The 27,797-nt window shown below is 40.1% G+C and overlaps 6 protein-coding genes across 7 annotated transcripts; 2 read left to right on the forward strand and 4 right to left on the reverse strand.

Annotated features, from left to right (window-relative positions):
• Positions 1 to 92: 92 nt before the first annotated feature.
• On the reverse strand, positions 93 to 4,559 carry LOC127264751 (protein STRUBBELIG-RECEPTOR FAMILY 2). The gene is made up of 17 exons (XM_051294261.1): positions 4,310 to 4,559; positions 3,715 to 3,852; positions 3,375 to 3,507; positions 3,192 to 3,263; positions 3,043 to 3,108; positions 2,886 to 2,957; positions 2,743 to 2,814; positions 2,587 to 2,658; positions 2,448 to 2,513; positions 2,296 to 2,361; positions 1,880 to 2,208; positions 1,512 to 1,780; positions 1,143 to 1,408; positions 847 to 991; positions 600 to 739; positions 366 to 522; positions 93 to 282 (listed from the first exon to the last, which is right to left on the reverse strand). Exons 2-17 carry the CDS (start codon positions 3,806 to 3,808, stop codon positions 109 to 111), a joined length of 2,193 nt encoding a protein of 730 aa, XP_051150218.1. The 5' UTR covers positions 3,809 to 3,852; positions 4,310 to 4,559; the 3' UTR covers positions 93 to 108.
• Positions 4,560 to 4,686: 127 nt separating this feature from the next.
• LOC127264782 (squamosa promoter-binding-like protein 17) lies at positions 4,687 to 7,450 on the reverse strand. Its single transcript, XM_051294316.1, has 3 exons — positions 6,764 to 7,450; positions 5,666 to 5,808; positions 4,687 to 5,552 (listed from the first exon to the last, which is right to left on the reverse strand). The coding sequence occupies exons 1-3, from the start codon at positions 7,165 to 7,167 to the stop codon at positions 4,900 to 4,902; spliced, it is 1,200 nt and encodes a 399-aa protein (XP_051150273.1). The 5' UTR covers positions 7,168 to 7,450; the 3' UTR covers positions 4,687 to 4,899.
• Positions 7,451 to 11,790: 4,340 nt separating this feature from the next.
• LOC127265839 (uncharacterized) lies at positions 11,791 to 13,493 on the reverse strand. Its single transcript, XM_051295853.1, has 2 exons — positions 12,985 to 13,493; positions 11,791 to 12,566 (listed from the first exon to the last, which is right to left on the reverse strand). Exon 2 carries the CDS (start codon positions 12,391 to 12,393, stop codon positions 11,929 to 11,931), a length of 465 nt encoding a protein of 154 aa, XP_051151810.1. The 5' UTR covers positions 12,394 to 12,566; positions 12,985 to 13,493; the 3' UTR covers positions 11,791 to 11,928.
• A 4,510-nt stretch (positions 13,494 to 18,003) lies between these two features.
• LOC127263886 (uncharacterized) lies at positions 18,004 to 19,173 on the forward strand. The gene has a single exon (XM_051293174.1). It carries the CDS (start codon positions 18,056 to 18,058, stop codon positions 18,881 to 18,883), a length of 828 nt encoding a protein of 275 aa, XP_051149131.1. The 5' UTR covers positions 18,004 to 18,055; the 3' UTR covers positions 18,884 to 19,173.
• Positions 19,174 to 22,157: 2,984 nt separating this feature from the next.
• On the forward strand, positions 22,158 to 26,366 carry LOC127263766 (zinc finger CCCH domain-containing protein 14-like). Of its 2 annotated transcripts, XM_051292976.1 has the most exons (3): positions 22,158 to 22,517; positions 23,078 to 23,138; positions 24,672 to 26,366. In XM_051292976.1, the coding sequence occupies exons 1-3, from the start codon at positions 22,445 to 22,447 to the stop codon at positions 25,462 to 25,464; spliced, it is 927 nt and encodes a 308-aa protein (XP_051148933.1). In that variant the 5' UTR covers positions 22,158 to 22,444; the 3' UTR covers positions 25,465 to 26,366. The 2 variants fall into 2 exon arrangements, with proteins under 2 accessions (XP_051148933.1, XP_051148941.1); XM_051292984.1 differs by lacking the exon at positions 23,078 to 23,138 and having other exon boundaries at positions 22,160 to 22,517.
• On the reverse strand, positions 26,212 to 27,266 carry LOC127263777 (protein LE25). Its single transcript, XM_051292997.1, has 2 exons — positions 27,012 to 27,266; positions 26,212 to 26,928 (listed from the first exon to the last, which is right to left on the reverse strand). The coding sequence occupies exons 1-2, from the start codon at positions 27,096 to 27,098 to the stop codon at positions 26,560 to 26,562; spliced, it is 456 nt and encodes a 151-aa protein (XP_051148954.1). The 5' UTR covers positions 27,099 to 27,266; the 3' UTR covers positions 26,212 to 26,559.
• Positions 27,267 to 27,797: the final 531 nt, after the last annotated feature.

Genomic DNA, 27,797 nt, shown 5'->3' on the forward strand with positions numbered 1-27,797 from the left:
GAAATCATACCGTTACAATTGCCACTCCTCTGTATGCAAGTTTCATACTGTAACAGGAGTACTAGTAGCACTATGGTATGTACAAGTGAAGAGTTACCCTCTGCAAGATTAAACTGAGTAGTAGCTGAGAGTTGGCGAGCCAAATAATCTGCTGCTGGTCGACTGGTTAGATTTGTCAAAAGGTTCTGCTTCTTTGCCACCAGTGGGGGCATTTGGTTTCTGCAGCAGACTCATGAGGGATTCCACAATACTGGACATGGGTGGCCTAAATTCCTGCTCAGACTGATGCATGACATAAAAAAGTTATACATTGGCCAGGAGATGAACGTGTAACCTAGCCAGCCAGGTGATGTTTTCCTAAGTACCTGAATGCAGAGAGACACGATGTCTGCATAGCGCGAAAGGGACTTGGAGGAGATTGCTTTTGAAAGCGATGGATCAACCATCTGCCGTAAGGATGTGGTGTCGTGAAGCCTGCTTGACGCCCAACTTGCCAGGGATTGCTCTTGTTTTGGTCTTGAGCTGCACGGTTGGGAACACTGTGTGAGTACTATTGCAAATTAAAGAAAGGAGGGTTTGTGTTGTAGTAGAGACTATACTTGTCGAAGGGCATCCTCCCTGTCAATAGCTCCAGAAGCAACACGCCAAAGGCATAGATATCTGCTTTGGTGCTCTCAGTCCCCGGTTGAACATGTTCAGGCGCAATATATCCGCTATCAGCAATAGCCATTTCTGAAGCCTGGTAAGGTAAACTCGGAGGAGAAGAGATTACTTGCTAGTGGGATATTGTAATAAGTGGTGAATTGGAATCCATTTACAATGACAATGACATTGAAAAAGGGGTACCTTGAGCTTGATCTTGTTGGAAGTAAGGGGTCTCAAGACAGCGAGGCCGCAATCAGAGAGACGGGGCATGAGCTCTTCATCGAGCAAGACATTGGAAGCCTTTAAGTTGCTATGAGCAATGGGGGGCACGGATGAGTGCGTGTAACTGTTGAATTTGCAGATAACAAGCGAGCATGAGTGGAATGAATACTACGGTCCGGATGGACAGAAACTAGTTAATGTGGCGCCGTATGCTTTGTTCTGTAAGAAGACATGGATAGCTTGAGTTGAGACACATGGGATGGGATGCTACTTACTTCAATGCGCGTGCCACCCCAAGAGCAATCCGAAGGCGTAAGCCCCAGGATAGTGGCTTGTAGGTAACGCAATGCAGAGCTTCATGGAGGGACAACTTCCTGATAAATTCGTACACAATGAGGTGCTGGCCGTACTCTGTACAGTATCCAAGGAGTGTCACGATGTTAGGGTGCCTCAAGCGCGATGCATTTCGGATCACATCCAAAAACTGTTGCTCTTCAATGATGGACAGCGGTACTGTTCTAATGTTCTTCACGGCTAAGACCTGTCAAAAGTAAATTATATTATCAAGGACTTCCTCTCCTTGCTATTTCAGTATTTGAATTACAAAACTTTTTATTTTGTGTCATGTCATGATATGATAATACCGTGCCATCAGGAAACTCTGCTCTGTAAACAGAACCAAGGGATCCCTCACCGATAAGATGTTCTTCGCTAAAACTATTTGTAGCAATTTGAAGCTCTGCCACGGTATATATTTTGGCATCTATTGGCATTCTATTCTTGGTAAAACTTTTTTTCTGGGACATCCGTATTGTTTTAGTCTGAATTGGAGGCAGTCGAGAGGGGGTGATCATGGGAGAGGAACTGTATGGTGAAGACTGGGCGCTGTGCATTGCTGGCATGGATGTATAATCTGCACCAAAAATTCGAGAGGGGACAAGCAAAGAGAGCTGAAGGAAAAATGGCTAGCAAACAAAAGTTTCAGCTCAAAGGATCAGTAATTGCATCTCACCTTGGGCTGTGCTCATGTGTAGAGAAGGCATTGAATCTCCACTGTTACCCAAATTTCCAAGTGTTACACCCTGCGAGCGGCTTCTGTGGATCACAATAAAAAGAGCTGCACAAGCTGCAAGCACGGCTAGCCCGCCAACCATTAGAAATATTCCTGTGGCATGTGACTTCTTCTTATCTTTGTGAAGTATTATTTGAGCTGGATGGCTCTCAAAGGCACTTAAATTTGCTGCTGGTGGGCTGCGGGTACTTTGCACTCTAGGCGGAGTTCCAGCAGGAAAGCGCCATGGTCGAGAGTTTGTTGCTCTGTCAAAGTGATTGCCCCATATCCTGAATACAAAGGGGGAATGAGGTATCAGCAACCAGCATGTGAATGTAGAAAGAAGCCTAGCCTGTGGAGTAAAATTGGGTGGTTACCTCAAATTGGGTATATTTTGAAATTTTTCTGGAAGCACACCACTGAAATGGTTATCCTCGATGTTCCTGAATAACAGAGCCTGTCAGTGCATAAACAGTCGGGGGACAAAATGCAACAAGTCTACTTGGAGTAGACCAGAGAGACCACATACAAGTCTGATAGAGTGAGATTGGCCAAGAAAATCACTGATCCAGTAAATTGATTGTTCTGCAAGAACCTGCAAGAGCTCATGTCAGTTGCATTTGAGACTCTAGTAGATTGGTCGAAAAAATGAGAAGAAACAAACTCACAATCCTTTGAGGCTGGTTAAGTTTCTGAATGAGGGAGGCAAATCTCCTGTGAAGTTGTTGAATGACAAATCCCTGGTGATAGAAAATTGCAGTTCTTAGCATCAAGAAATGGAAATATGGGGAGGGATTCAGTAAGATAGTAAAATGCAGCAGCACATTTCTCTTAAATCCAAAAGGCCATCAAACACATCCCCCAGAGGTCCCGACAACGAGTTGTGGCTCAGATTCCTGCGTACAGATCATTATATTAGAATGGCATACAGAGTAGCAAAATCGCATGGATGTGTGAATCTTCTTACAGATGCCGGAGATGCTTCATGTTCTCAATGACGTATGGGACGCTTCCGCTGAACTTGTTTGCAGACAAGTTTCTGCAATGATTGAACATGAAGGGTAATAGGCGCTTCTGCAAAGGCATTTTAAGTTGGATGAGAATCCCAAGTGAAGTAGTCTTACAGGTACGTGACATTGGGAGGTAAAATGTATGGAATTGTGCCTTCAATGTAATTAGAGCTCACATCCCTGACAGAAATGAAGTTTACGAAATTGAAGTTAATAATACACAAGTTGGAGCGGATCAAGAAAACGTGGTTGAAGTTTCTTACAGATGCTTCAGACTCCTCAGATTGGAGAGCTTAAACCCGAGATTACCCATGAGCCGTAGCCTATGCAGTTTGCTGGAAAAAAAAAAAAAAAAAGAAAAAACAGGAAAACACAAATAAGTTCTTTCCACCTACCGTATTGTATTTAGTTCATGTGATGTGATGAAGTTCCAATATCAGAATTACATGTGGACTACGGAAGATCCAGAGCATTGAACTCCAATCCAGGCTTCTGCACAAGGATCTCCACCCTCTGCCTTCCAAAATTCGAGCTGCCGAGGACTCTTCAGCGATCTGTATAAATCCTGAAGAGCTTGAACTGCATGTTATGAAGGGGATATTAGTACTTTCTTGAACTTGTAACGAACTAGGTAGGGCAAATCATCGAGAATATAGGTGGACTGTACAATCTTCCATTATTTATTATAGCCCGTATTTTGTGGAGTGTGATTAACAATATTTGGCTTGAATCGCAATAAAAACTGTCTTGAAATGAAGGTGGGATAGAGACTATATAACCTATTACCATCTGATTCAACAGTGATTGCCAGACCATGAAATCCCATGATAGCCCAGAGGAGAATCGCAATCGGATAGAAACAATGCCAATGCTTAGCCATATTCCTTTGATTCGTGAAGAAGCAAACGTACGATCAATGCTCCCCTTGACATGCAAACAATACAGAAACATCTCGAGTAAGCAAAGCAAAAGCTAATCCTACAGTGTTGGACTGGATGAAGCTTGGCATATTGAAAGATGTGAAAATCAAGAAAAGTATTTCCAACATACTTGGATCTCGAGTAGTCAAATATAATAATAACATGAGAGCATTCATTCGAATCAATCACAAAACAAAACTTCCCTTTATTTTTAACCGAAAGCATTGTAAATTGATCATTCAAGGCGGCCGCGATGGATGACCGTGCAAATGAAGGAAAAACTATTCGACATCATACATCTACATGCCCACTGATTGCACAACGAGTTTAGTTATAAGATAAAGAGTACAAAACAGTAACGTGCTCGACAGCAAAAACAAAAAATAACACTGAACAAAAAGTAATCTCATTCAAGAAACCGATGATCCCGCAGGCAGGCAAACAGTAGAGAGTCTACGTACCACCTACATACTACTCTTCAGTATATTGAGCGACGGGAGACGATTCAGGGTTTGATGACCTTCAAGAGTGACTGCGGAAGAGGGAGGGAGAGAGAGAGAGAGAGAGAGAGAGAAAGGGAGAGAGGTGGTTTTGAGCCTGGGAAGACGAAGAAGAACTCCTCCTGTGCATGAGCGGTTATGTAGTAGTTGCTATTCTCACCGGTTTACCCTCCAAGTAATGGGCATTAATTTATAATTCCATATATGCCCCTCCCAATTACCTGTAGCTTAACTACTACTACATATCCATTGATAGCACCGATGCAATGCAAGCTCTACCTATTGATAATCTGCATACATGCTTGTTATTCATAACACAAGTAGCAGCATTAGAGACGAAGACGAAGATGAGAGAATTAACTCACCAAGGACCAACGTCAGACAGATAATAGGTTTCAAGACACGCACGCAAAGAGTACAAACCACAATCACACAATTGTCAAATGATTGATAATAAGAAATCACACACGGGTCTTCATAAGCTCATTAGGACAGACAGACCAAAGACAGACGGGCATACGCATCCACCCAAACAGAGAATAGTAGTCAGCTCAATGAGACCAGTGCATATGCTGATGCTGGTGGATGGAAGGATCGTAGCCCCTCGAATGATCAAATTCATGGAATTGCACTGTCTCGCTCGGCTGAGCCAATCCCAGCTCCCCAGCGCATTGGTCGTTGCCGGGGTGAGAAAACTGCGCCAGCCCCATTTCAGAAGGGATTTCTTCGTGCATAGTGTTGCCAGCTTGATTGCCCTTAGAGCCCCACCACGGGTAGCCCAAGTGGCCGGCGCCATCTCCGGACGCTTGAGCAAAGGCCATGCCGCCGGTGCTGCCGCAAGGGAAATGGTTTCCCCCGAGACCTGAGGGAGGGCGGCTTCTTGCAGCCCAGGGCTGCTGATTTGACAGAAGAGAGAGAGCACTGCCAGAGTCCGAGACTCCACTGAAACATTCTTCTGAAGGTACCACCATGGCAGGGCCAGGGTAAGGAGGCCTACTTGTCGTACCTTGATGATGAATGTCCAGAATAAGATGGTTTTGTGAGCTGCCGCTCTGCCAGGCAAGCAGAGGCTTCCCCGACATTGCACTTTTGTTCTCCAAGCCTCGTCCAGATATTGCCGTATTTGGCCATGAGTCCCTTCCCCCAAGAGTTGGGTAAGCGCTGAAGTCCATCATGAAGCTTCCCCTGCCTTTGCTATGGCTATCTGCAACCACAGATGTCATATTCTGATCTCAGTTTTTCAGTGTAAATGATGTGAAGAGAGTCAAGTCAGTCCCCTGAAAGCATGGAAAAGAGTAGGAGCCTCTGTAATCTAACCGAACAGGGGCGGACAAATATTTCCACCACAGTAAGGTGGTAACAGTGATCCCGGGGGTGGCTTCCTCCTTCGCTCATTGTGGCCAGCAAGGCGTCTGCGGCAACTCCTTTTTCCTTGGTCAAATTCAGGCAGTTGATGAAACCTGGATGAAGGCTAATCTAGAAGCCATTATTACAACATGGAACAAGAACTACTGTAACAAGAATGTCTGTAGAGGCTAGCAAGCACGTATACATACATAAGTGGTAACAAATTTCACCATCTTTATAAGATGCATCTCACTACAAAGAAGCATGTTTTATGAATGTTATATTGAACAGATGTTCGACCTATGCAGTTGTTCTTGTTCCGACCGAACCCATCATCATAACCAAGTTTCTCAAAGGAATTAATCAATCGCTCAAACCCAATCCACCAAAAACAATCTTTCATTTTTCCAAACTTTATGTAGTGTTTAAACCCCACCATCTAAATCGATAAAAATGCATCACTCACTTGATAACGTGATTATCTTGAATACATATAAATTGACAACACAACATTCTCAACCTCTTATAATCTAAATATATATATATATATATGTATATGCAGAATAATACCTTAAGCAGGGCCTTAATCAACTTTTTTAGTGGCTTAATTAAATTTGTATAGCCCAACTCATGAACCCCCAAAATGCAACATACTGAATAGAAGCCATCTTATCAAGAAGATGGTGCCGTTCATTATCTCAAAAAAATAAATTAATAAATAAGGAAGGAAGTGCTAGTTCCCCAGCATCAGAATAGAATAACCAACCAACCAACCAACCAACAGGATGAATTACTTAAAGAATCCAGACAAGACAACTCCAATGACGGCAGAACTCAAGGGTAAGGCAAAGGCAGGCACTTGATATACATATAATTGGAGCACAACACCTAAAGTGAGCAACCAGACATCAACCACAAAATAACCAAAAGAATAAAGTCAGCCCAAATCCAATACCAATAAAGCACTCAGCTAGCTACTACTAGTGTTAGTTTGGTGTTTGCAAGAAGTGAAGAGGCTTTTGGTTGGTTATTTTGCTCCTGAAAACTGAGAAGAGAATACAGACTGACCTGCTGCACTGCTGGCAAAACCTTTGCTCGAGACCGGCAACAATGACCTTTGGAGACTTGGAGTGCATACCACAAACTTTGTGCCTGGAATAGTAAGTCTTGGCATCGCTCAGATCTACATTGCAGCCCTCCACCTGACACCTGGGCGGGTGCCCAGCTTGCACCAACCCTGTTCGACCTTTCTTGGCAGGAGAGGGCGGAGGAGCCGCCGCCGCCGCCGCCGCCGCCGCCGCCTCCGCCTTGGGAGGCGAGCCAGTTTTGGGCGGCTGCAATCCAGAAAGGACGCCCTCGAAGTAGACTTTCTGGCCAAACTTCAATCCATTGAGAGAGTCTGCCCCGCCGGCGGGAGCCGATGAAGAAGAAGAGGAGGAGGAGGAGGAGGAGGAGGATGAACCCTTTTCCATTCCCGATTATCTAGCAGAGCCCATCCATTGCTGTTAGTCTGAGTCAGTCAGGAAGAAGCCACAGTCACTTTTAGAGACACAAAAGGAATAAAAAGGGAAATAAGCGAACCAAGACTGCTGCTGTTGCAACCCAATTTCTATTTTGTATAATCTGTTTTTTACTTTTCAATAAAACAAAAGGCTGGCTGGCTAGCTAGCTCCATTTCTTTCTTTCTTTCTTTCGAAGTGTATAATAATAGTACTGTCTATAGATATTACTAGTATATATACAACAAAGTTTATGGTATGCCTGTGCGGATATGGATATTAAACACAGACAGTGACTAGGGTGGGTACTGATTAACACTCCATAGAGGTACGAGTATAATATATGCGCACCGACTACATACATTCGGACAGTATAATAAGTAAGGTTGATAAAGATGGTTCTTTCAACGGTATTATAATTATCCTCCTCCTCCTCCTCTCAACAACGGAGCGGACCCACCATTGAAACCCAACTCCTATTGACAGGGCAGGGCAGGGCAGCAGCAGCACTCAACTCAAAGCGCAAAAGGTGAGAAATAATTCATCAAAGGAGTGTCAATTTCAAAACTTTTCTTCAAGATTTGGAATATGTGGCAAAAGCAAAAAAACAAGCACTAAAAGGAAAAGTGAGTTTGCAGTGAATCGTCGTATAACCCCACACCCCACAACAACTGTGTGCGCGCTTACAGAGATGGTGAGTGTGAGTCTGAGTCTGAGTGTGAGTGTGAGTGAATAGGTCTAAAGTGTAGTGCAGGACCTGACAACGGGTCATATCATATTGCCAGCCAGCTTGGGATTTACCTTTCAGGAGAGGAGACTGCGTGCGAGAGAGAGAGAGAGAGAGAGAGCATCAAAGAGATGCCTGCCTGCCTGCCTGCCACAGCTTTCCTCTTTTTATTTAAAATTATTATTATAAACATGGCAAGTGAGGAAAGAATTCAAATCAGCAACAATATTCGCATAATCACCAATGATTGTGAATCTCCCTAATTGTGGTTTGTGTTTTTGCCCTGTACGGTCACTACTGCCGCCTCTCGTCTCGTCTTCAGACAGAATTGGGAATTTTTATTTTTATTTTTATTTTTAAAGTTTGTGCTTTTCAATGTAACGATGAAATCCTATATTTAGTAAAAAAATTAAATACATAATGTGTGTCAATAACTGAGAGGAGATGTATGTACAAAACTAAATGTAGAGTGGCATAATTTGTTAAACTATAAACTAGTATTGTTTGTTTTTGTTGGTAAATCTCTGTTCAATCATAAAGAATGGGGGCAAATGAATTAAAATGTCATTGAGTCGAATAATAAATAAATTGTGCGGCTCCGAAACCCTAAAGCATATGCTGTGGAATTATTTTACTACTTTATTGGGAGTGAAGAATCGAAGGAACCCAATAATATTAAGTGCTATACTATATATTATATTATGCTAAGTATTAAAGGTGAGTGAAAATTAATTGATTTATTTAGAGTTATACTACCGTTACCATGCATGGCCAATAAATGGCTCCCAACGTTAAACAAACAAAACTTAATTTCATTTCTGTTGCATGCATACTCACACTCACTCATCATAAAATTGGTGAGAGACAGTACTGAGAGAGACACGACTAGCCAATAATAATAATAATAATAATAAATACTCCTACTTTGGTAAGTAATAATGTATAATACTACTCTTTAATTTCTTAGGCATGCATCACTACTTACATTTCTTTAAAATTTTCATTTACCTCGATCGATCGATCGAGTAATTATTAAACATATAATAACTTAATCGAATCATTGTTTGTTTGTTGTTATATCTTACTTATTTCCACAACTAATTAATATTGAGGGCCGGGAGAGTGGTGGTGGGCCTGTCTGTCTGTCTGTCTATACGTCAATGTCTGTCTGTCTGTCTGTCTGTGTGTGCGTCTTTCTCATTATAAAGCAGCAGCAGCAGCTTAGTTGATAGCTAGCAAGCATCCATGTGTGTGGACACAAAACTCCAATTCGTATTTTCCCATCACCATTATTCAATTCAATTGATTTCATTTGTTTTTAATCAATCCAATCAAATTAATATAATATAATACAATTACCGCACATAAATAAAATATACATGTTATAGTTTCAACAGCACACAATATTACTACAGACAACACACCGTATTACTACAGACAATACATTATATATGTCAATATAATACAAATACAACACATGAACTAGAAACACATGCTATAGTCTCATATAACACACACAACAGTTGATTTTAGCACATGACATACAGCACATTTGTTATTATTAAAAAACAGTACATATCTTTGTTATGCATAGCATGTGTTGTGTGTAATATTAATGTGTGATGCTTGCAGTGCTGATATGAAAAATTGGTGCGGATTACCATCCCCTTTGTTTAGAAATCTAATCCAATCCAACCCAATATATAAATTGTTAAGATATTCTAGTTATTTAGTTTTATATTAGATTTAGTTGTTTTATATTTTGATTTTATCCATTAGTTTTAAGTGTATCGAGTTTGTATATAATGTCTATTTATAAGTCTCTATGAATAATAATGTAATTTTCGAATCTTTATAATTTATTTCTTTCATAATTGAGTGTAGATATATTATATATATCTCTAGCTTTATCACTGTATTGTTATACGCATGCATGCATTTCCAAAGTGCGAGGTGCATTTCAGTGCTGTGTTTTGTAGTGTTTGTTTGTACTTTGCACAAGAGTTTCTTAATTTGTTTAGTAGAGGGTGGGTGCATGATCGATCGATGGAGGCCATTTTTGAGATGTATAGTATTTGGGGGTGGGTGGGTGGGTGCGTTTCATTCATTCATTCATTTCTTGCCACCCAACTCGATCGGACTTCACTTTGACCCCCACCCCACCCCACCCCACATATTAATAACTATTCCTTGAAGTTGTGGACGCCATTTTTCTTCCTTGCAATTGCAAATCACCCTCCTATTAATTCTTCTATGTATGACTATGTCAATTTTAATTAGCCTCGTCATAATTAATTTCATATGACATTCACCATTAAGAAGGCTATTAATTATATACTACATGAATTAACAACCCTTTTAGTTGCCAATATAATGTAACACTACATTATTTCTCATTATAAAGACTTTTATCAATCAACTTCTCATGAATTATCTTTATAAAATCACCTCCATCAAATCACATCAACCAAGCCTATCTATCAATTCTTCTCAAATCATTCCCTAAGTAAAGAAGCCTCAAGACTTTTTTAGGCTTCTTTTTGGTTTTTTTTTTTTTCCCACTATTTCTCATTTGGGCTTCTTCTCACCTCTTCGATTTTAACTTTTGAGCTTCTAATCCGATTTGAGTGATACTACTAGTTTAAATTGACTTCTTGACCTAAAAAGTCTATTCTTTTTAGGTGTCTTTGATAATTTTGTGAATTTTTTGGATTTCGTGGCCATCTCGAAATTAAATTATTCAAAATAGCTTTCTTGTTTATTATTTGGGCCAACATTTCCAGACATTTAAAGTGATTCGTCCGCTTCAGCCTTTAGGCAGATGATAACAAATATATATGGAAAATACATAAAACATGATCAATGAATAAATTCTTCCTTGTTGCCTCTACATTCATATGAATATATATATATATATGTATATATCTAATAAATTAAGATAATTATTAAAAATGATTTAAATATAAAATCTTGAATATGCCAAAATTATTTAATTGTTTTTATGTTACAACAACAATAACATGTATGTTTAGCTCAACAATACTATTAAAATACTACTTCCATTATCTCCAAATAAAATATGTTTTATACATTTGGGCACGAATTTTAAATGTACGTGTATTTTTTTTTTTTTTTTCTCTTTTTATAGTATAAAATAAAAAATTATGTACTTTCTTACTAAATAAGAAAATAAACATATTGTTAAAAGATGAACGAAAACAACAACATATTTTGAAGAGATAGGTGGACTATAATTTAATTTCTTCAAATTAATAAAATATTAGTAGACAAGAACAAATATTGAATATATCATACTAAAAAAATGAGTAGAATAGGTAATTTAACAAATACTCATTTTGTACATAATGTTTTATATTTGAAAACATGTGTGTGTTTGTTGATGATTTTATTATATTGTCATCAATCGTTTTAGGTAATTGTGATTTATTAAAAAACTTATACTCTGTCCCATCCATCCATCCATTTGAAGCAACACTAATTTACAACCTAGCTATCCCATCCCTATCATTCTTGTTAGTTGGATATGTAACATGCGTCTGTCTGATCTATTATAGATATGAATACTGTATTATTAGTGAATAAAGTAATTTAGAGTAATTTTTGAATTGAAAGAGGAAAAAAGGAAAAACAAAAAACAGAAAATCAATAATGTATTTTCTCATCTGTCACTAAACTAGACGTTGCATCTATCTATCTATCTATCTCTATCATAAGTCCTGCCCCCTCTAATCTTTTTGAGGGAACACAGTTGGAAGTGGAATTGGAACTGTGTGAGCTACGCCTACGCATGCATCAACGAATGATCTATCTATCTAAACCACACACTGTTTAGCAAACAAACAAACATCTTCAACGATCCCCAATCACAATACATAACATGAGATGAGAGTTTTATTTCCAAAACCATGCCAAGGAAGGAAGGAAAGACAGACAGGCAGACAGCAACAATCACTCTCTCTCTCTCTCTCTCTCTCTCACCTTATTACTCACTTGCACTCGACGCCAACTTCCGCAGCTCGTCTTGGCTTATTTTTTCTTCTGCTTCCATTTTGTCTGTACCCAACGCTCGTCATCAACTCTACAGACTCATTTCTTGTTTCCACACCAGTCTCAATCTCCTCCTCCTCAGGATCAACATTTTCCTTTACCTGGGACTGCCTCTGCCTCTTCCTCTTCCTCCCATTCTCTGCGCCACCCTGGCTCTTGCCACTTTTGCTTCCAATCTCCTCCTCGGATTCCTTCTTCTCTTTAGTCTTTGCAACTTCATCTTCTCCTTCTCCTTCTTCATCACCATCATCCTTACACGGCTTCTGCGGCCTCCCTCGTCTCTTCGCCATTCGCTTCTCATCCTCGCCCATTACATTTACAGCACTGTCAGTGTCATCATCAGCAGCAATGGCTACTACTGCTACAGGTGGCTGCCTCTTCCCTTTTCCTCTCACTCTACCCATTTTTCAACTCACTCAATTATTCGGACTGCCCAATTGTATTCTCCACAGCAACAAACACCGACAGCCACAAACAACAATTGAAAGGGAGTTTTTTTAATTCCCTGTAGAGCTTCAGTTTCAGCTAACAAAGTTAGCTTCAAGAACCCAACCCAAGCCAACGAGAATGTATCTATCTGTACAGCGTAGGCCAGGCCAGGGCCAGATAATCGAACAACACATCAATAAATCGAGAGAAACGAAAATTCCAAGCCTTGTGGCTGGCTGGCTGGCTGAAGATGAGGAAAATGTAATGTTGTGCTATGCTATGCTCATTCAATAATATCCACTAAAGATTTCATTAGTACAAATCCAACTAAAGAGACTAATAAATCAGAGCTCTGATTAGTGAATGACATTGCAAACAACAAACACACGAAAAAGTCCCAGATATGTGAAAATCAACAATACCCAGAAACGCAGCAGATTTTCCAGAGAACGATACAAACCAACCATAAACCCAACAGCAGATTTCCGGCAAACCCGACAACAAATCAATGATCGGTATAAATACAAGATAGATGCCTGCGATATTGTGGAAATGAACATACATACCATATGAAGCAGACTTAGATGAAACCACAGCCACCACCACCAGCATATCCTCAATCATACGAAGAATAAAAACTTTACAATCGAGAAAGAAACGAATAATCGGCAATTAGATGAGTGTCTGCTTGCACGAATGGTTCGAATTTCGATAGCAGCGGAAGCAAAAAGAGGGAGTCTTGATCAAATTACGAGCGAGAATGATGATCTGATTCAAAAAATAAAAATAAAATGAAGGCCCGGATCAAAGAAACAACAGGCGGTGTGAGAAAGGCTTAGGATGTGGAACTGAGATAGTTAAAGATCGAAATTAAATTTTCGATGGGGGACGCAAAGACAGCAAGAGGGGAGAAAGGAAAGAAATGGTGGCAGGGAAGAGGACTGTTGTGCTGCGCGGTTACTACTATTAATTAAACTACGAAATTAAACAGGCCTGTGAAAGGCAAAAGAATATTCGAAAATTACGGAAACACAGTTTGGTATCGCTATTGCTTGGAATTTGAGTAAAATTGGTCAGTAGCTGCTAATGGACTTTTGAGTCGTGCATAATTAACCATGATTGTGTTGGTTCTTACTGAAGATGGTGGAAGCTTGTTTGCTTTCCAACCCTAAATGAATCCGACATGGGACCTACACATCCAGGCAGCTGAGACCGTGGAACCCACACGCTCACCGGCTCGATGCGATGGCGATGGCGATGGCGATGGCGATACCCCGGCTTGCATTTGGGCTTGATGGGCTCAACTGCAGTGAATACTTCGATGTCATGTCTACCAGTGAGTCAGTTGGTCAATCCAACAGGCCTGCACAAAGCTAAGGAGAGAGAGAGAGAGAGTAATTCAAAAATCAGAAAGAAAAAAATTGTTCATCACAATCAACAAAGAAATAATGATGGTCCAAGATTATTCACCAAGATCGACATCAATAAGGAATCTGGTTAGCAAGCGATCGCATGGCCCCAAATTCGTTCAAAATCAAACACTAACAACAAAATAATGCCAAAATATTTTCAGATAAATTTAATTTAACGCAGAAAAATAAAACACACTAAATTAATAAGTCATTTCATCACCAATGATCTACATCCGATCCGAAGAGTTCCAAATTTCATCACCAATGATCTACATCCGATCCGAAGAGTTCCAACCCAGGCTCATCAACTCATTCAGATTTAGATCAAATTTACAAAGTTGTAAATCATAAATTTTTTGCCCTTGAAAATCTCCTACAATCTACCAAGATTTCCTAGCCTCTCACCATGCATCCACACCCTTTCTAAATTCTCAACTATATTTTTCACCTCACTTATCTCAACTCCATCGACGGTTCAACAGCCACTCCACTACATTCTATCAAACATACTTTCTCCATAAAGAAATGAAATCTCACTCATTTCACTAGTTTGTTGTAACCGATCGATTTTGTTATATTTGAGGATCAACTAAAAGATTATTCACCTTGCACGGCTAGCAAGTCATCAGTCAAGCTAGATCAGATCAACATTTCGGTTTTCCTTTTGTTTGATTGAACTCGAGTCAAATCAGATCTTGTCTGTCCATTAGAGTTTATTTGTTGATTGGACTATCTGTGAATAACATTCACCGAAACAGTAACAACTAAATTAACTGGCAACCCAATCTACAGAGCTGAATTAATTAAACACTGGGAGATGCGCAAATGACAGACTAGAAACACGTGATAACTGAATAGCTAGCATTCAGCATTGAAGTTGAAATCAAGTGTTTGAAAAATAAGTAAAAAACACATGATTATTTGCTCAACCAAGCCTACTTCAAGTTATGTGCAATAAGGTTTCCTCGTGTGAAGCATGAAATCTTGTCTACAAGACTTCTCAAATGAAGCTTATAAGACGATGCATGTATCCTCTGCCAGTCAAATTCTACTTCCTTATTTGATATCTTGATTTCACTCTCACTCACAATAGAGAAAAGCGAAAGATGACCGAAGAGCCCCAAGATCACAAAGAAATCAACGAATCAAAAGTAGCTTAGAAATAGAGTCAACAAATGCATGCTATTCTGACTCAGAGCTGGAACGAAATACAAGCGCTTGGTTTTTGCTGCGCTGGGACATGAAGAAATCCGCCAGGACGAAGCAATAGAGAGTGATGCAAAATGAAGGACATGCAAAAAAAAGTTTCCTTAACACAGCGAACTAGATGGATTGAACTTGGGCAATGGGCTATATAATATATACTAACAATAATGATATATTTTAATAATTTTCACATGCAGTATACAACACTGTTACGACGGATTATGATTGATGATCGAATAACAATAAGAAAACGTAAAGAAGACATAGGTTTACGTGGTTCATGGCTACCTCCACGGATAAAAAGGGAGAGCGGATTTTATTATAGGATTTGAGCCGCTCAGGCCGCATGGCTGGCCTTATGGCTTGGCCGTATGGCATGGCCTTATGGCAACCTGTTACAATAGAAATACATGTCTATTTATGCCAATAATATCTAAATCATATATCTAAATCTATGATATAATATCTAATATCCAAATCATATCTCTAGGATATAATACATAATATCCAAATCATATCCCTAAATTCAAGGTATATCAACAAATACAATACAATACAGTTGAGAGATTAGACACGCTAGATGCAAAATGAAGGACAACCTCGTTTATCTTATTATTAATCAAACATGCATGCAAATGGATCTTAATTAATTGAGATGGATGAACAATTATATGGGTGGATGGATGGGGTTGTTATTGGGCTGGCTAGCTGTTTCTTGAGAGGAGAGGGGAATAAGCTGCTGGGTGCATATATGGGACTGCAACTGCAACAGTCCTTATATATAGTATAAAAAATATAGTTTGGTTTTGGGCTTTCCACATTGTGTTGTATTGTATGTATAGTGTTGTAAGTCATCTTGAAACTCTCAAAATCTCTTGTAATTTGATTAAAGTAAACTACCAATCTCAGGTTAATTGGTATTTTCAAAATAAAGGACAAGTAGAGAAAAGCAGCCTTGCTAGACCAAGATTTCCAACACTTTTCCAACTTTCCAAAAAAGGATTCCATGGAATAAGAATATAATAATATATGTATGTGCACACATTTAAACGATAAAGGAGGAAAGTAATTAAACTAAAGGTAAGTTTAGCTAGTGGTTCCACATTTCATATTTGCACTCATCACTTTGTACCACAGAAAATATTACCATCTAAAGTGCAATTCCTTCAAACACAACACTTTTTTTCCCCCCACTTTCCCTGTCCTAATTAATGGGCTTTATTCAAACAGTGTTGTGTCATGGCTCTTCACTTGGCTACATATTTAAATTATTTAAGATATATATGATCAAAATTAGTTCTTGATATTCTGTGTGGCTTGCATGCCCTAGCTAGAGTTAGTGATCAGGATTAAATTAATTATTCATAAAGAGCTATATATACATGATCTGATGATTTGAGTTGTATCTAATTGGATGGATCACGAGGGGAGAATCTTGCTGGCAACTCATATATATATATATATATATACGCACAATAGTTCTTGGAGAGTGATATAAGACTCCAAATTAAAACTTGATATGTCAGCTTGAATTGTGTTCTACGGCGTTTTGATTTGTCTGTAAGTAATTACAGTAGTATTAATTAATATAATTGAATAATTGAGCCCACTCTCCGGTGGTGTGTATATATATATTAATATTAATTTCTACATGCATGCATACAATCCTTTAGTCCAATTAAGTTTCCAGCAAATCATCACAGCATCATATCACTGGATCGGAATGGCGTTTGCTTCTACATGCAACAAATTAATTACTAGCCTGATATATATATATATATAATATGTATGTAGAGAGAGAGAGAGAGAGAGAGAGAGAGAGAGAGAGAGAGAGAGAGAGAGAGAGAGAGAGAGAGAGAGAGGGAGGGAGAGCTAGATTTGCTATGGGTAGCAGAGCCATACATACCATTTTCAAAGATATGTACATATATGATAATAATCCCATAAGACCCCACTTGATTATAATTGGTTTAAGCAACAAAACATTTTGGGAGAAATTAAATGTGCAAGAAATGTGCGTGTGAGAGAGAGATAGATGTGACATGAATATATACATATATATATATATCCAGTTTTGAAAAGCATAAAATTGTAAAAGGGGTGTCGTTCTTTAGCAGTTGTCTGATCATATGAAGATTTGTGTTTGTGTATAATGTGTATATATATATATATATATATATAGAGAGAGAGAGAGAGAGAGAGAGAGAGAGAGAGAGAGGTGTGTATATTTAATTAGTGACATGCAGATTAAATAAAAAATAGTAGTAGTAGTAGTAATATAATTATAATAAAATGGAGGTAGCAGGCAGGCAGGCAGGACATTGGTTTTGTAATATCAGCGAAGAATCGGGCTTGTTTATCTCTTCGAATTCCTCATACTTTTCCTAAAGCCCAGCCGCAAGACTTGGAATTAATACAGTACTACTTTCTTGCCAAATTATGCTATATATATAATTACAAACTAATATGTATACGTAACATCATACAAAACTACACACAAGGTGATAAATATTATATTATTATATTAGTAGACTGGACCACTCCACATTAATTTGTGGTGAAAACGAAACTATTGTCCTGCTGAGTATATGCATGACGAGGATGGATGATACATATTCGATGGAAATGAATCGAAATTGATTAATTAATTAATCAAGGGAGGTAATATTTCAAGCGAGCAGCAGTAGTGAGCAGTTGTGTGTGTTAAAGTGGGTAGTTTTTTTCATGTCAAAGAATTCTTTCTCTATAAGTGATGATATGTATTTGGGCAAGTGGCCGGTGGTGGTGGCCATGTCCATGGAAGCCTTTGTTTGAGTTGAGGTTCCACTTCCACAAACTAGCTAATTAACAGAGACATCATTATCATTATCAATATCAATTTATCATCATCCACTCCTCTTGCTGCTGCTGCTGCTGCTGCTGCTATAAATTAAATTCCCATATCGGCAAAAGCACATTCCATCCATCCCCCCCCGCTAACTAATCTCCTCCATCCCCACCCCACACCACACCAAAAATAATGGCTGCTGCTGCTGCAGGTTCCCCCTCCTCTAATTATTCGTCTCCTGCAGCAGCTTCTAGTTGTGCCTCTTCATCTCCTTTTCCCTCTTCCTCTTTCTCTCCCAAAAGTAGTCTCAACTCCTCCATTGCTAAAGCAGCTGCTCCCACCCCCTCAAAGAACAACAGTAATAATAATAGTAATAATTATCCGGCCTCCTCGTCCTCCATGAAGCTGAAAGGGCTCCTCCAGACGCTCTTCTTGTCCCACATGTACCGCATTGCACGCGCCCTCCACAAGGCCAAGGAGCTCCTCCTCCACCTCTTCAAGGACATCGGCGGCATTAATGCAGCTGCCTTCCTGGGGACCATCACCAAGGCCAAGAAGCGCAAGCAGCCCCACAACATCTTCTTCGGCTCCTTCAGGCTCTACTACAACTGGTGCTCTTCTCAACCCTACGCCTACTCCTCCTCCGCCACTGCGAATTCCACCCAGCTCCACTACTTTTATGACAATCATCATCATCACCATCTTCTTCATGACCCCTGGAATACTGATACTACTACTGCTGCTTCTCACCATCGTAATTATGTCGTGTCGCCCAAGAGGTTTCCCGGGTACGAAGAATACTCGGATTCTTCGACTGCAGCAGCAGCCGAGCTCTCCAGGTACTTGCAGTGGCTGGAGGAAAGGGGAAGAGGCTGCAGCCATGAGGAGGAGAGGGATTCCTGCAGCAATGAGATTGATAGATTGGCTGATTTGTTCATTGCTGATTGCCATGAGAAGTTCAGGTTGGAGAAGCAGGAGTCTTACAGGATGTTTCAAGAAATGATGGCTAGAAGTGTCTAACGGATCATTCACCTCTCCTCTCCTCTCTTTCTCTCTCTCTCTCTCTCTCTCTCTCTCTCTCTCTCACCCACACACACACACACACACACACATATATATATATAATTAGTAGCAATTAAGTTAGTTAGCTGTTAGCCTCCTTAATTCGTTTTGATTTCTCTTTGGTGGATTGGTTGTTTCTCTTTTCTGTGTAATGGGGGTGGTGGTGGTTTCCCCAGTAACTAGTTAGCCAACTCAAATTCAAATCCCAGCTAATTAATTAATTAATGGCAGTATATATTTGGGGATCATTATAATACATCATATATAATAAATACGTTGGTGTGCAAGTAATTAAGTAACTAACTAACTGCTGGTCCTCCTCGATCGGAAATGGATGATGATGGATGAAGGTTTTTTGTTTCTAGCTTCCACGTATGATAATAATTAGTCCTACATTTTTAGTAGTTGAGTTGGGTGGGGGAGGGGGTGGTGGTGGTGCGGTGTTTGGAGTTTGGAATGGGATTCATATTGGGACCCGTTTGTATATAATCCAATATCCACCCATCCCACGACTGTTTTACAACTTCTTAGCTAAGCTAAGCTAATTGTGGTTTTTGTGTTACTGCTTCTTTCCAACTTCTCCAGCAAAATTTAAAAGTAGTTATGTCAGTTAATGAGAGATACATGCATGCTTAATTTGTAGTATATCTGTGGACTGAGTCAGTCAGTTGAGTTCATCATGTCATGTGAAGCTCTCTCGCTGGCTGGAAATCAATGTTGCAGAGTAGGGTGGGTTCGTTAGTTAGTTATCCTGAAATGAAATGAAAGTTGGGGACCGGGTCAGGGTGGGTCGTCTGCGCTGCCGGCCTCTCAGTCTCTCTCTCTTCCTGTCTGTCACCTCAAACTCTCTTGATCTGTGTCCGTGTGTGTGTGTGTTCACAATATATTGTGTGCGTCTTTATTAGTCATTAGTCTTGACAGTCCGGTATCAATATCATGTATGTATGTATGTGTGTCCGTCTCTAACCCTGCTCTGCTATCCCTACTAGGCTACTACTGATTAATGCTGTAAATAATCCTATTACTGCAAAATTTCATTATTAATTCTTCCTTCCATTGTTGAATTCTTCCTCCGCTCCTCCCCCTGTGCAGTGTGGTACTAATGCTATTGCTAGTACGTACATACATACACACATGGCGGATGACACTGATTCACACACACTCTCGACTGACTTACTGACTGATACATAAAAAAGCTGTCAACCCACCCAGATTTAAAGTTGAGATCTTGTTTCATGGGTGGATGGATGACGACAAGGAAACATCAGTGAAAGTGAAGCTACCTACTATATATATGTATATATATATATACACGCCATATCACTGTATCTATCTATCTGTCTATCCATCACCAACAAGAGAATAAAAATACTAAGCATCTGATTCTGATTTTGATTCAGATTCAGATTCTTCTTCTCTTAGTTATGCTAAGCTAAAATTTCAAACGCGCGTTCTCAATAACACGCTTTCTTTCTTTCTTTCTTTCTCCCTCTGTGTCTGTACAGACTACAGAGACTACTGCTACTACAAGTATCTTGAGTACGTAGTCAATCAGTAGTTTTCACAAATAAATATTCGTGTGGTGATGGTGATGGTGATGGTGGCGGTGGTGGTGGTAGATTAGCTTTTGCCCTCACGTGTAGCAGTTGGCCAGCAGACCCATTTCGCAATAATGGATCATTAAAGGGATAAGACAAAAGAGTCAAAGACAACCATTGTTGTTTCCTTCCAAACACAAACTATAAAATATAGATATACATATGTGCATGCATGATCCGTCGCTAATCTCCACTCTCTTTGGGATACTGCAGCTAATTAATTAATACTACCAATTACGTACTTACAACTTAATAATTTCCATCCTTAATAATTGTGTTTTGGATAAGGACGATTTAAGTGTGCTTTCCTTCCTTAGTTTTAGATTAGTTAGCTTATATTACAACTGTAATACTACTGCTATATGTTTATTTGCAAACTCCTCAATTAATTCAAACCAGAGAAGAAATACCAAGGTAAAAAGTGACTGACTGAACGAATGAAACACACTACATACATTGTGATCTTTCTTCATTCATGTGATCGTATATGTTCATACAGCCTTGTATCAACATATCTCGATCATCTATGTAATCGATGTTATTAATCCATAATTAGTTATAAACATTCAGAAATCTCTCAAGCAGCTAGCCAGCCAGCGCAAGTAATAATATTCAATGAATGCTAACTACATTGATTGATCATTTAGTTTGGAAGAAGTTTTTATATGTGTGTGTTTGTTTGTATCTACACACGTCCAGATTCCATAAGCAGAGCAGGAGCAGCAGGAAGAGAATGAATTAGGCGATGATGGATGGATGAATGGATCAATTGTGGGTAGGGTTGGGAATGCTGAGCGGCCTTTTCCCCAAGCTTTGCTCCACGGCTGTCTTGCCCCAAGGCTGAGGCTGAGGCTGCTCCCCGCCAATAATTACCTTCACCTTCCCCAGACTATTCATCTGCTGCTTCAGCTTCACCACTACCCATCCTGCAGGCGAGACCAGCAACAGCTTTCTTCTTCTAATTATTAGCCGAGGAGGAGTACAAGCAGTAGTAATTACAAGACTATTGCTCCAATATTGATCTCCCTCCCCGCCGCTGTGATGCTTTTTGATGTGGTCGTAGGACATTATCATCAGCAACACCAACAGCAATGCCACCAGAAACTTGACCAATGGGACTGATTTGTGCCGCTGCCTCATTGCTCTGCAGTGTACGCTGTTGTTTTTCATTTCTTCTTCTTCTTCTTCTTTTTTTCTGCAACAGGACAGGACAGAGAGACTCTTTTGTCAACTAGGAGTATCTCATTTCATCCCATCGCATCCGCAATACAACTGACTGACTACGACCTTATCTGTCTCTGTCTCTCTGTCTCTCCCTCCCCTCCCTCTCTTATGTCATGTCATGGTAATGGGCTTTTAGATAATTAAGTCGGCTCAGGCCCAAAATAAATGGAAAGGACATTTTAGAGGGGCTATATCTATCTGTAAGGCCCATAGCAGGCCGTGCACGTGACGACGTGATTTGTAGATCTCAGTTATGGTCAGGGTCAGGGTCATGACGAGCACGTGGCTGCTTACCAGAAGAATTCGCGCGGAATCCAACCCGATTTCTTAACTGCATTTAATGCTCGAGAAATATCCGATCCCTAACCCAACCCAACCCAACCCAACCCAACCCGGTAAGACTGACTAACCATATTCAATCTGCTTTGCTTTCCATCCTTTCCTGGTAGTATATCGAAAGCCAATAGGGCCGAGCCGACTTCGCCTTTTGCCCTTGTGACAAAACCCTAATTGGCTATTTTTCCCAAGGAGCTGGCAAAATAAGGAAGCTCCGTCTATCGTAGATTTTCGGATTACTTCTTCATTTCCGTTCTCGAATTGAATCTGCTACTTTTCCCCTTTTCTCTGAACTTCAAATTTGATTATTTGGTTGGATCTTGTTTATTTGTATCAACTTCGATCTGTGAGCTTAGAGGCAATGGACGCGCGCAAGAGAGCCAGAGGCGAATTTAATCTTAATGTTAATGGCGGTTTCAAGAAATCTAAGCCAGGTGTTCGATTATTCTTCTTTCCGTTTACATAGTTGGATGTGTAGATTCGTTAGAGCTACTAATCTGTACTTTTTTTTTTTTTTTCATCGCTTGCATAATTACATATAAGATTGATCTCAAGTTCGTGTTTCTGCCTGCGTCACATACAGTGTATGTGCGTTATAGACCCATGATTTAGTTTTTCCTTAAAACGCAGAAACAACTATTATTTAAGTCAAGCGTTTTCCTAAAAGATTATGTTGAAGCGGACATTCAAGTGTTAATTATTGGAGCAATTACCCAAAAGTGTGCAATAACTAAACACACACACACAGAGAAGAGTGATCTTTCTTTGTTTTGTTACTGATTTGGTTAAGGGTGAAAATATTTTGGCTATTCTTCTCTTATAAACGCATGAGATTGGTGGTAAGATTTATCCTGTAGCATGTATTAAGTTTCGTAGTAGAAAATGCTTGATGCATTGGTAAATAAACATGACATCTTCCAGACATTTATATTAGTAATGGTTAAAATCAATGGAGAACTCAACTGAAAACGAGTAATTAAATGCTTTGCAACAGAAATGGACTCGTTATCAAGTGGTATAGGAAGCAAATTGAAGCCTTGCACGAAGTTTTTCAGGTTCAAATCTCAACCTACCTAATATAAGATTTAAAATTTTAATGTTTATGATATTTACCAGGGCTAATCACCTATAAGTTTCATTTTGTTTTTGTTTTTGTGAACTGCTCTCTTCGTCGTTCAAATTTATTTTCACAATTTTTTTTGTCATCCAATTTTTTTTTTTCTAAAAAAATATAAATTTTTCTACTTTTTCTTTACCTAAAAAAAATAAACATTTTTATTTTTACGTATTTTTGTTCAAATGCGGTCAAATTAGCAAACAATTGGATGGCAGAGGTAGCAGTATATTTGCAATGCCCAACAATGAAAGTTTTGTTCGTATTCGTTGAAAACTTTAGTTTATCTTGAACTCTGAAACTCTTCTATTAATAGAATAAAGTTACGAATACATTTTTGGATATATGGCATTGAGGAAGCTCTTCTGTTGCCTTCTGCCCATTAAATTATTTTACAAACACCATAACTTTATCATTCAATGTGTTAGATTATTTTACGAGGAGATTCGTATAATTTATCATCCACGAGTACTGATTGTTATTAAATAACTTCAAATCATTCACTGTTGATAGTGCAGTTATTTAAGCAACAATTTCTTTTTTGACACAACTAAGTATGGTATAATACTCTTAAAAAATTGTAAAATGCATATGGGATAATTGATTAGACCAATTTTGATTTTAAACATTTCTAAAAAACCCATTGTTCCGTAAAGAACCTAATTATTCAACATGCAATAAAATATATATGTACAGTAAATCTTACCCAAGTAAAGGCACTTTTATCAAAGGGGTTGAGAGTGTCTCTTGTGCATATGAAATATATCACCTTCCCATGTCTATATATGCTAGTATTTATGATGTAATGTGGAATTTTGTTTCTAGGGGAAACATATATAATTTGCCTTTGTGCAAATTTGATGAGAGTGAGTTGGGAAATTAGAATGTCTCCGTAACTTCCGCTTGATGAACACTACAACTGAAGTATAATGGGATAAATCTCATTGAGTTAAATGGATATCATTCTTTACTTAAATTTGAAAATGTCATTAGATGGTCATGTTCATTTTAAGCTGGTGAAGGCTGAGGGCACCATATGAAGTAGTGTCTTTAGTTTTTGATCAAGCATTTTAAGCTACCGGTTCTCTTTTTTTTTTTCCATACTATTGTCATTTTTTTACTATTTTTGAGATATAACTTTGGGCATTACCATATAAATGATGAGTTTTTTTGAAGACAATTAAATTTATAAAGAATGAATATTTTTCAGATTGAAATTTTAGTTGTACACCTCACTTGGCTTGCACATTCGCTCACGTTGCGGGTTTTATTTCCTCATTATTATTTTTTTCTTGCTCTAAACCTTCCTCTTGTCTGTACACCTAAGAAAAGTCCCTTTGTCATGTTTGTGTGTTGCATCATTGGGATGTGTTGAGTGAACTTCTGGCCAATGCAAAGTCTGTCCATGATTGGATATGTGCAATATGAACATATGCATGGGATTTTATGATTCAATTTTTGTCCATTTCTGCAGCATGGCTGGGTGCCCATTTGGTGAGAATTGTCACTTTCTTCACTATTACCCTGGTGGCTACAATGCTGTAGCCCAGCTGATGAATCTCCCTCCAGCCCCAGCTGCCAGGACACCAGCAGGGCCAGGGCCATTGCCTGTCCAAAATGGTGCAGCTGCAGTTGGCTTCAAAACAAAGCTATGCAACAAATATGGCACTGCAGAAGGTTGCAAATTCAATGATAAATGCCACTTTGCTCATGGAGAGTGGGAGCTTGGCAAACCCATCATACAATCTCAAGAGGAACCTCGTGTCCTTGGAGCCCATCCTGGTCGCTTTGGCACTCGAGCGGAGCCAGTAGTGCCGGGACTCGCTGCCACTTTTGGCGCCTCAGCCACCGCCAAGATCAGTGTTGATGCTTCTCTAGTTGGTGCTATTATCGGCAAGGGCGGAGTGAATTCTAAGCAGATAAGCTGGCAAACGGGTGCAAAGCTAGGCATCCGAGAGCATGAGACAGATCCGAATCTCAGAAACATTGAACTTGAGGGTAGCTTTGAGCAAATTAAGCAAGCGAGCGCAATGGTGCGGGAGCTGATAGTGAGTATTGGATCGGCAAGTGGTGGTGGTGGTGGTGTTACCGGGAAAGCAGCAGCAGCATTAGGAGGAGGGGCTGGGGCGACAAAGGGCCATGCCCCCGGGAGCAACTTCAAGACCAAGCTTTGTGAGAACTTCTCCAAGGGATCGTGCACGTTTGGGGACAAGTGCCATTTTGCTCATGGATTAGGTGAGCTTCGGAAAGCAGCAGCAGGGATATGATATGATATGATATGACATGAGGTGACGTGATGTGAGGGAAGGAAGTACAAGTGAAACAAGAATTTTGGGGGATTTGGGATAGGAGTTGCTTGTAGTAGCCGCTGTTGCTGTTGATGTTGATTGGTGTTTAGTGCACTCGCTATATATTTATTATAATAATAATAATTATTATTATTATTATTATTATGACACTGGATAAACGTGTTATCATTGGTCGTGTATGTTTCTTACATGCAAATGGGGATGTATAAAATACTCCCCAACATGATGGGTGATGGTGATGGTGATGTTTTGCAGTTTCGGGTGGGGGATGGCAGTGCCAGTGGCCTTGTATTCGTTCTCTCTCTGTCGTTGCAGATTGTCTTTATGCAACACACGTGCATGCACTATTAGTGTGCCTGTGCGTGCTTGTCTATAAGATTTGTCTCGAGTGTTTGTTTGCTTGCCTGCAATGGCACCAATGGCGCGTTCTGATACAAGAATATGCACCAAATTAAAGGCAGCGGCATTGCATTTGTTTGTTTGTTTGATTGATTGATTGATGTGTGCATAAAGCAAAGAAAAAAACAGAAGCAGGTTTTTTGATGCTATCTCACTCCGTTGCCCCCCGCCTCCTTACAACCGAACCCACCCACGCATCGCAAAGGATGCAGACGACTTCCTTCCTTCTTCTTCTTCTTCTTCTTGTTCTTCTTCATGCATATGTCAGGTTCTAGCATAGTAGCACATCGAAATTTGAGAGCTAGAGAACGACAAACAAAACACAGTTGCATTCATTACATGAGACGATGGTCGGTGCCTGCACTGCACTAAGCAGTAGTGCAAACACAACACAGACAAGGCAAGGGGAGACGGACATTACAGAAACCACACATGAGAACTGAATTGAGAAGCCAGCTGATCAGAGACCTAGATCGGGACATGACATCCCTAGCTAGCTACTTACTAATCTCCTCAACAATCTCTGTTTTTATTACTGCTGCTACTGTTTTATTGATGTTAGCTGGGTAGGTGGGTTGCAACTTGCAAGAGAGTAAACTAGATAAACATGGACATGACTCTTGTCTCTCTGTCCTGTCCTGTCCTGTGTTGTGTCTAGAAAGTGTCGCTTGCCCCGTAGCCACCCCGAACTCCAGTACGGCCATGAGGGTCCTGATGATGATCCGGTTTGCGGCGGCCCCCAATGTCCCCCGTCTGGTGTAGACCAGTTGGTCCAGTTGATGATGGATGGAGCCCCGTTCCCGTGCCCATTCCAGTTCCAGTACCAGTATAATCGCCGCCGCCGGTGTATTCTTGGCCGAGGGTGGGTCCTGGTCCAGTTCCAGTTCCAGTTCCAGCCTGCCTAGCGGCGGTGTTGTGCATGCGTGCTTCCTGTTTCTGCCGCTCTGCCTCCTCAATCCTGGCTTCCTTCTTCTCCGTCGCCATTTCCTTCTGCAGGGGGTCTCGAGTCGTCATCCTCTCGGCCTGCATTCAATTCAATTCCATTATAGTCTGTCTGTGTGTGTCTCTCTCTAATTAATTAGATCCAGTACAACATATCAACCAACCTTCTCCTGCATTGCGGCCTTGGTTTTCTCCATTCCAGCCTTGGCTGAAGCCGCCGTGTTGGCTGCTGTTTCCTTCGCCGACTGCATCCTGATCCGATCCGATCCGCCTGCAGTATTCAAACTCGTTTGTCTTGTCTTGTGGATATACTACTGCTCAATTTCCTTCCTTCTTCCTCCTTTCCTGTCGTCGTCGGAGGTACACACAATACAATACACGGATAGATTGCAGCAATTGCTTGGATGGTGGTCGGGGTGGGGGTAGAGAGGCAAGGCTATAAATAGGCATGGGCTGCAGGGACAGGTGGCAATGGAATAGTAGTACACATTGACAAGTGTCCAACAGGTGTCGGTTGCCAACCACCGTTGCTGCTGACGATGATGGATGCTTTCTCGTCCCCCACCCCCATCCCCATCCCCATCCCCATCCCCATCCGGTCAATAATAATAATACTACTATATACATCGAAGCGATAACCTACGTACAGTGCAGAAGATAAGGATTGATCGAGTCATGTATTATTATCTAGGCCCTCCCTCTCGCTCTCTCTCTCCCCCCCCCCCCCCCTCACGTCTAATCTTACACCACCGCAGGGTGATTGAGCTTTTTCTTTTTCACATATAGCTGATGATGGAACTTCCATACATTTGTACTAGTAACTAAGACCAACTGCAACAGCAAAGGTAAAAAAAATGGCCTAGTCCGCTGACTAGGTGCTTATTTGTTAATTTTTTCAAATTATTACAAATAAACATGCAGTGATTTAAAACAAAAGTTAATAATGTGAG

The sequence above is a fragment of the Andrographis paniculata genome, unplaced genomic scaffold (genome assembly GCF_009805555.1).
Source record: "Andrographis paniculata isolate CXL003 unplaced genomic scaffold, ASM980555v1 Contig17END, whole genome shotgun sequence".
NCBI classification, from domain to species: domain Eukaryota; kingdom Viridiplantae; phylum Streptophyta; class Magnoliopsida; order Lamiales; family Acanthaceae; genus Andrographis; species Andrographis paniculata.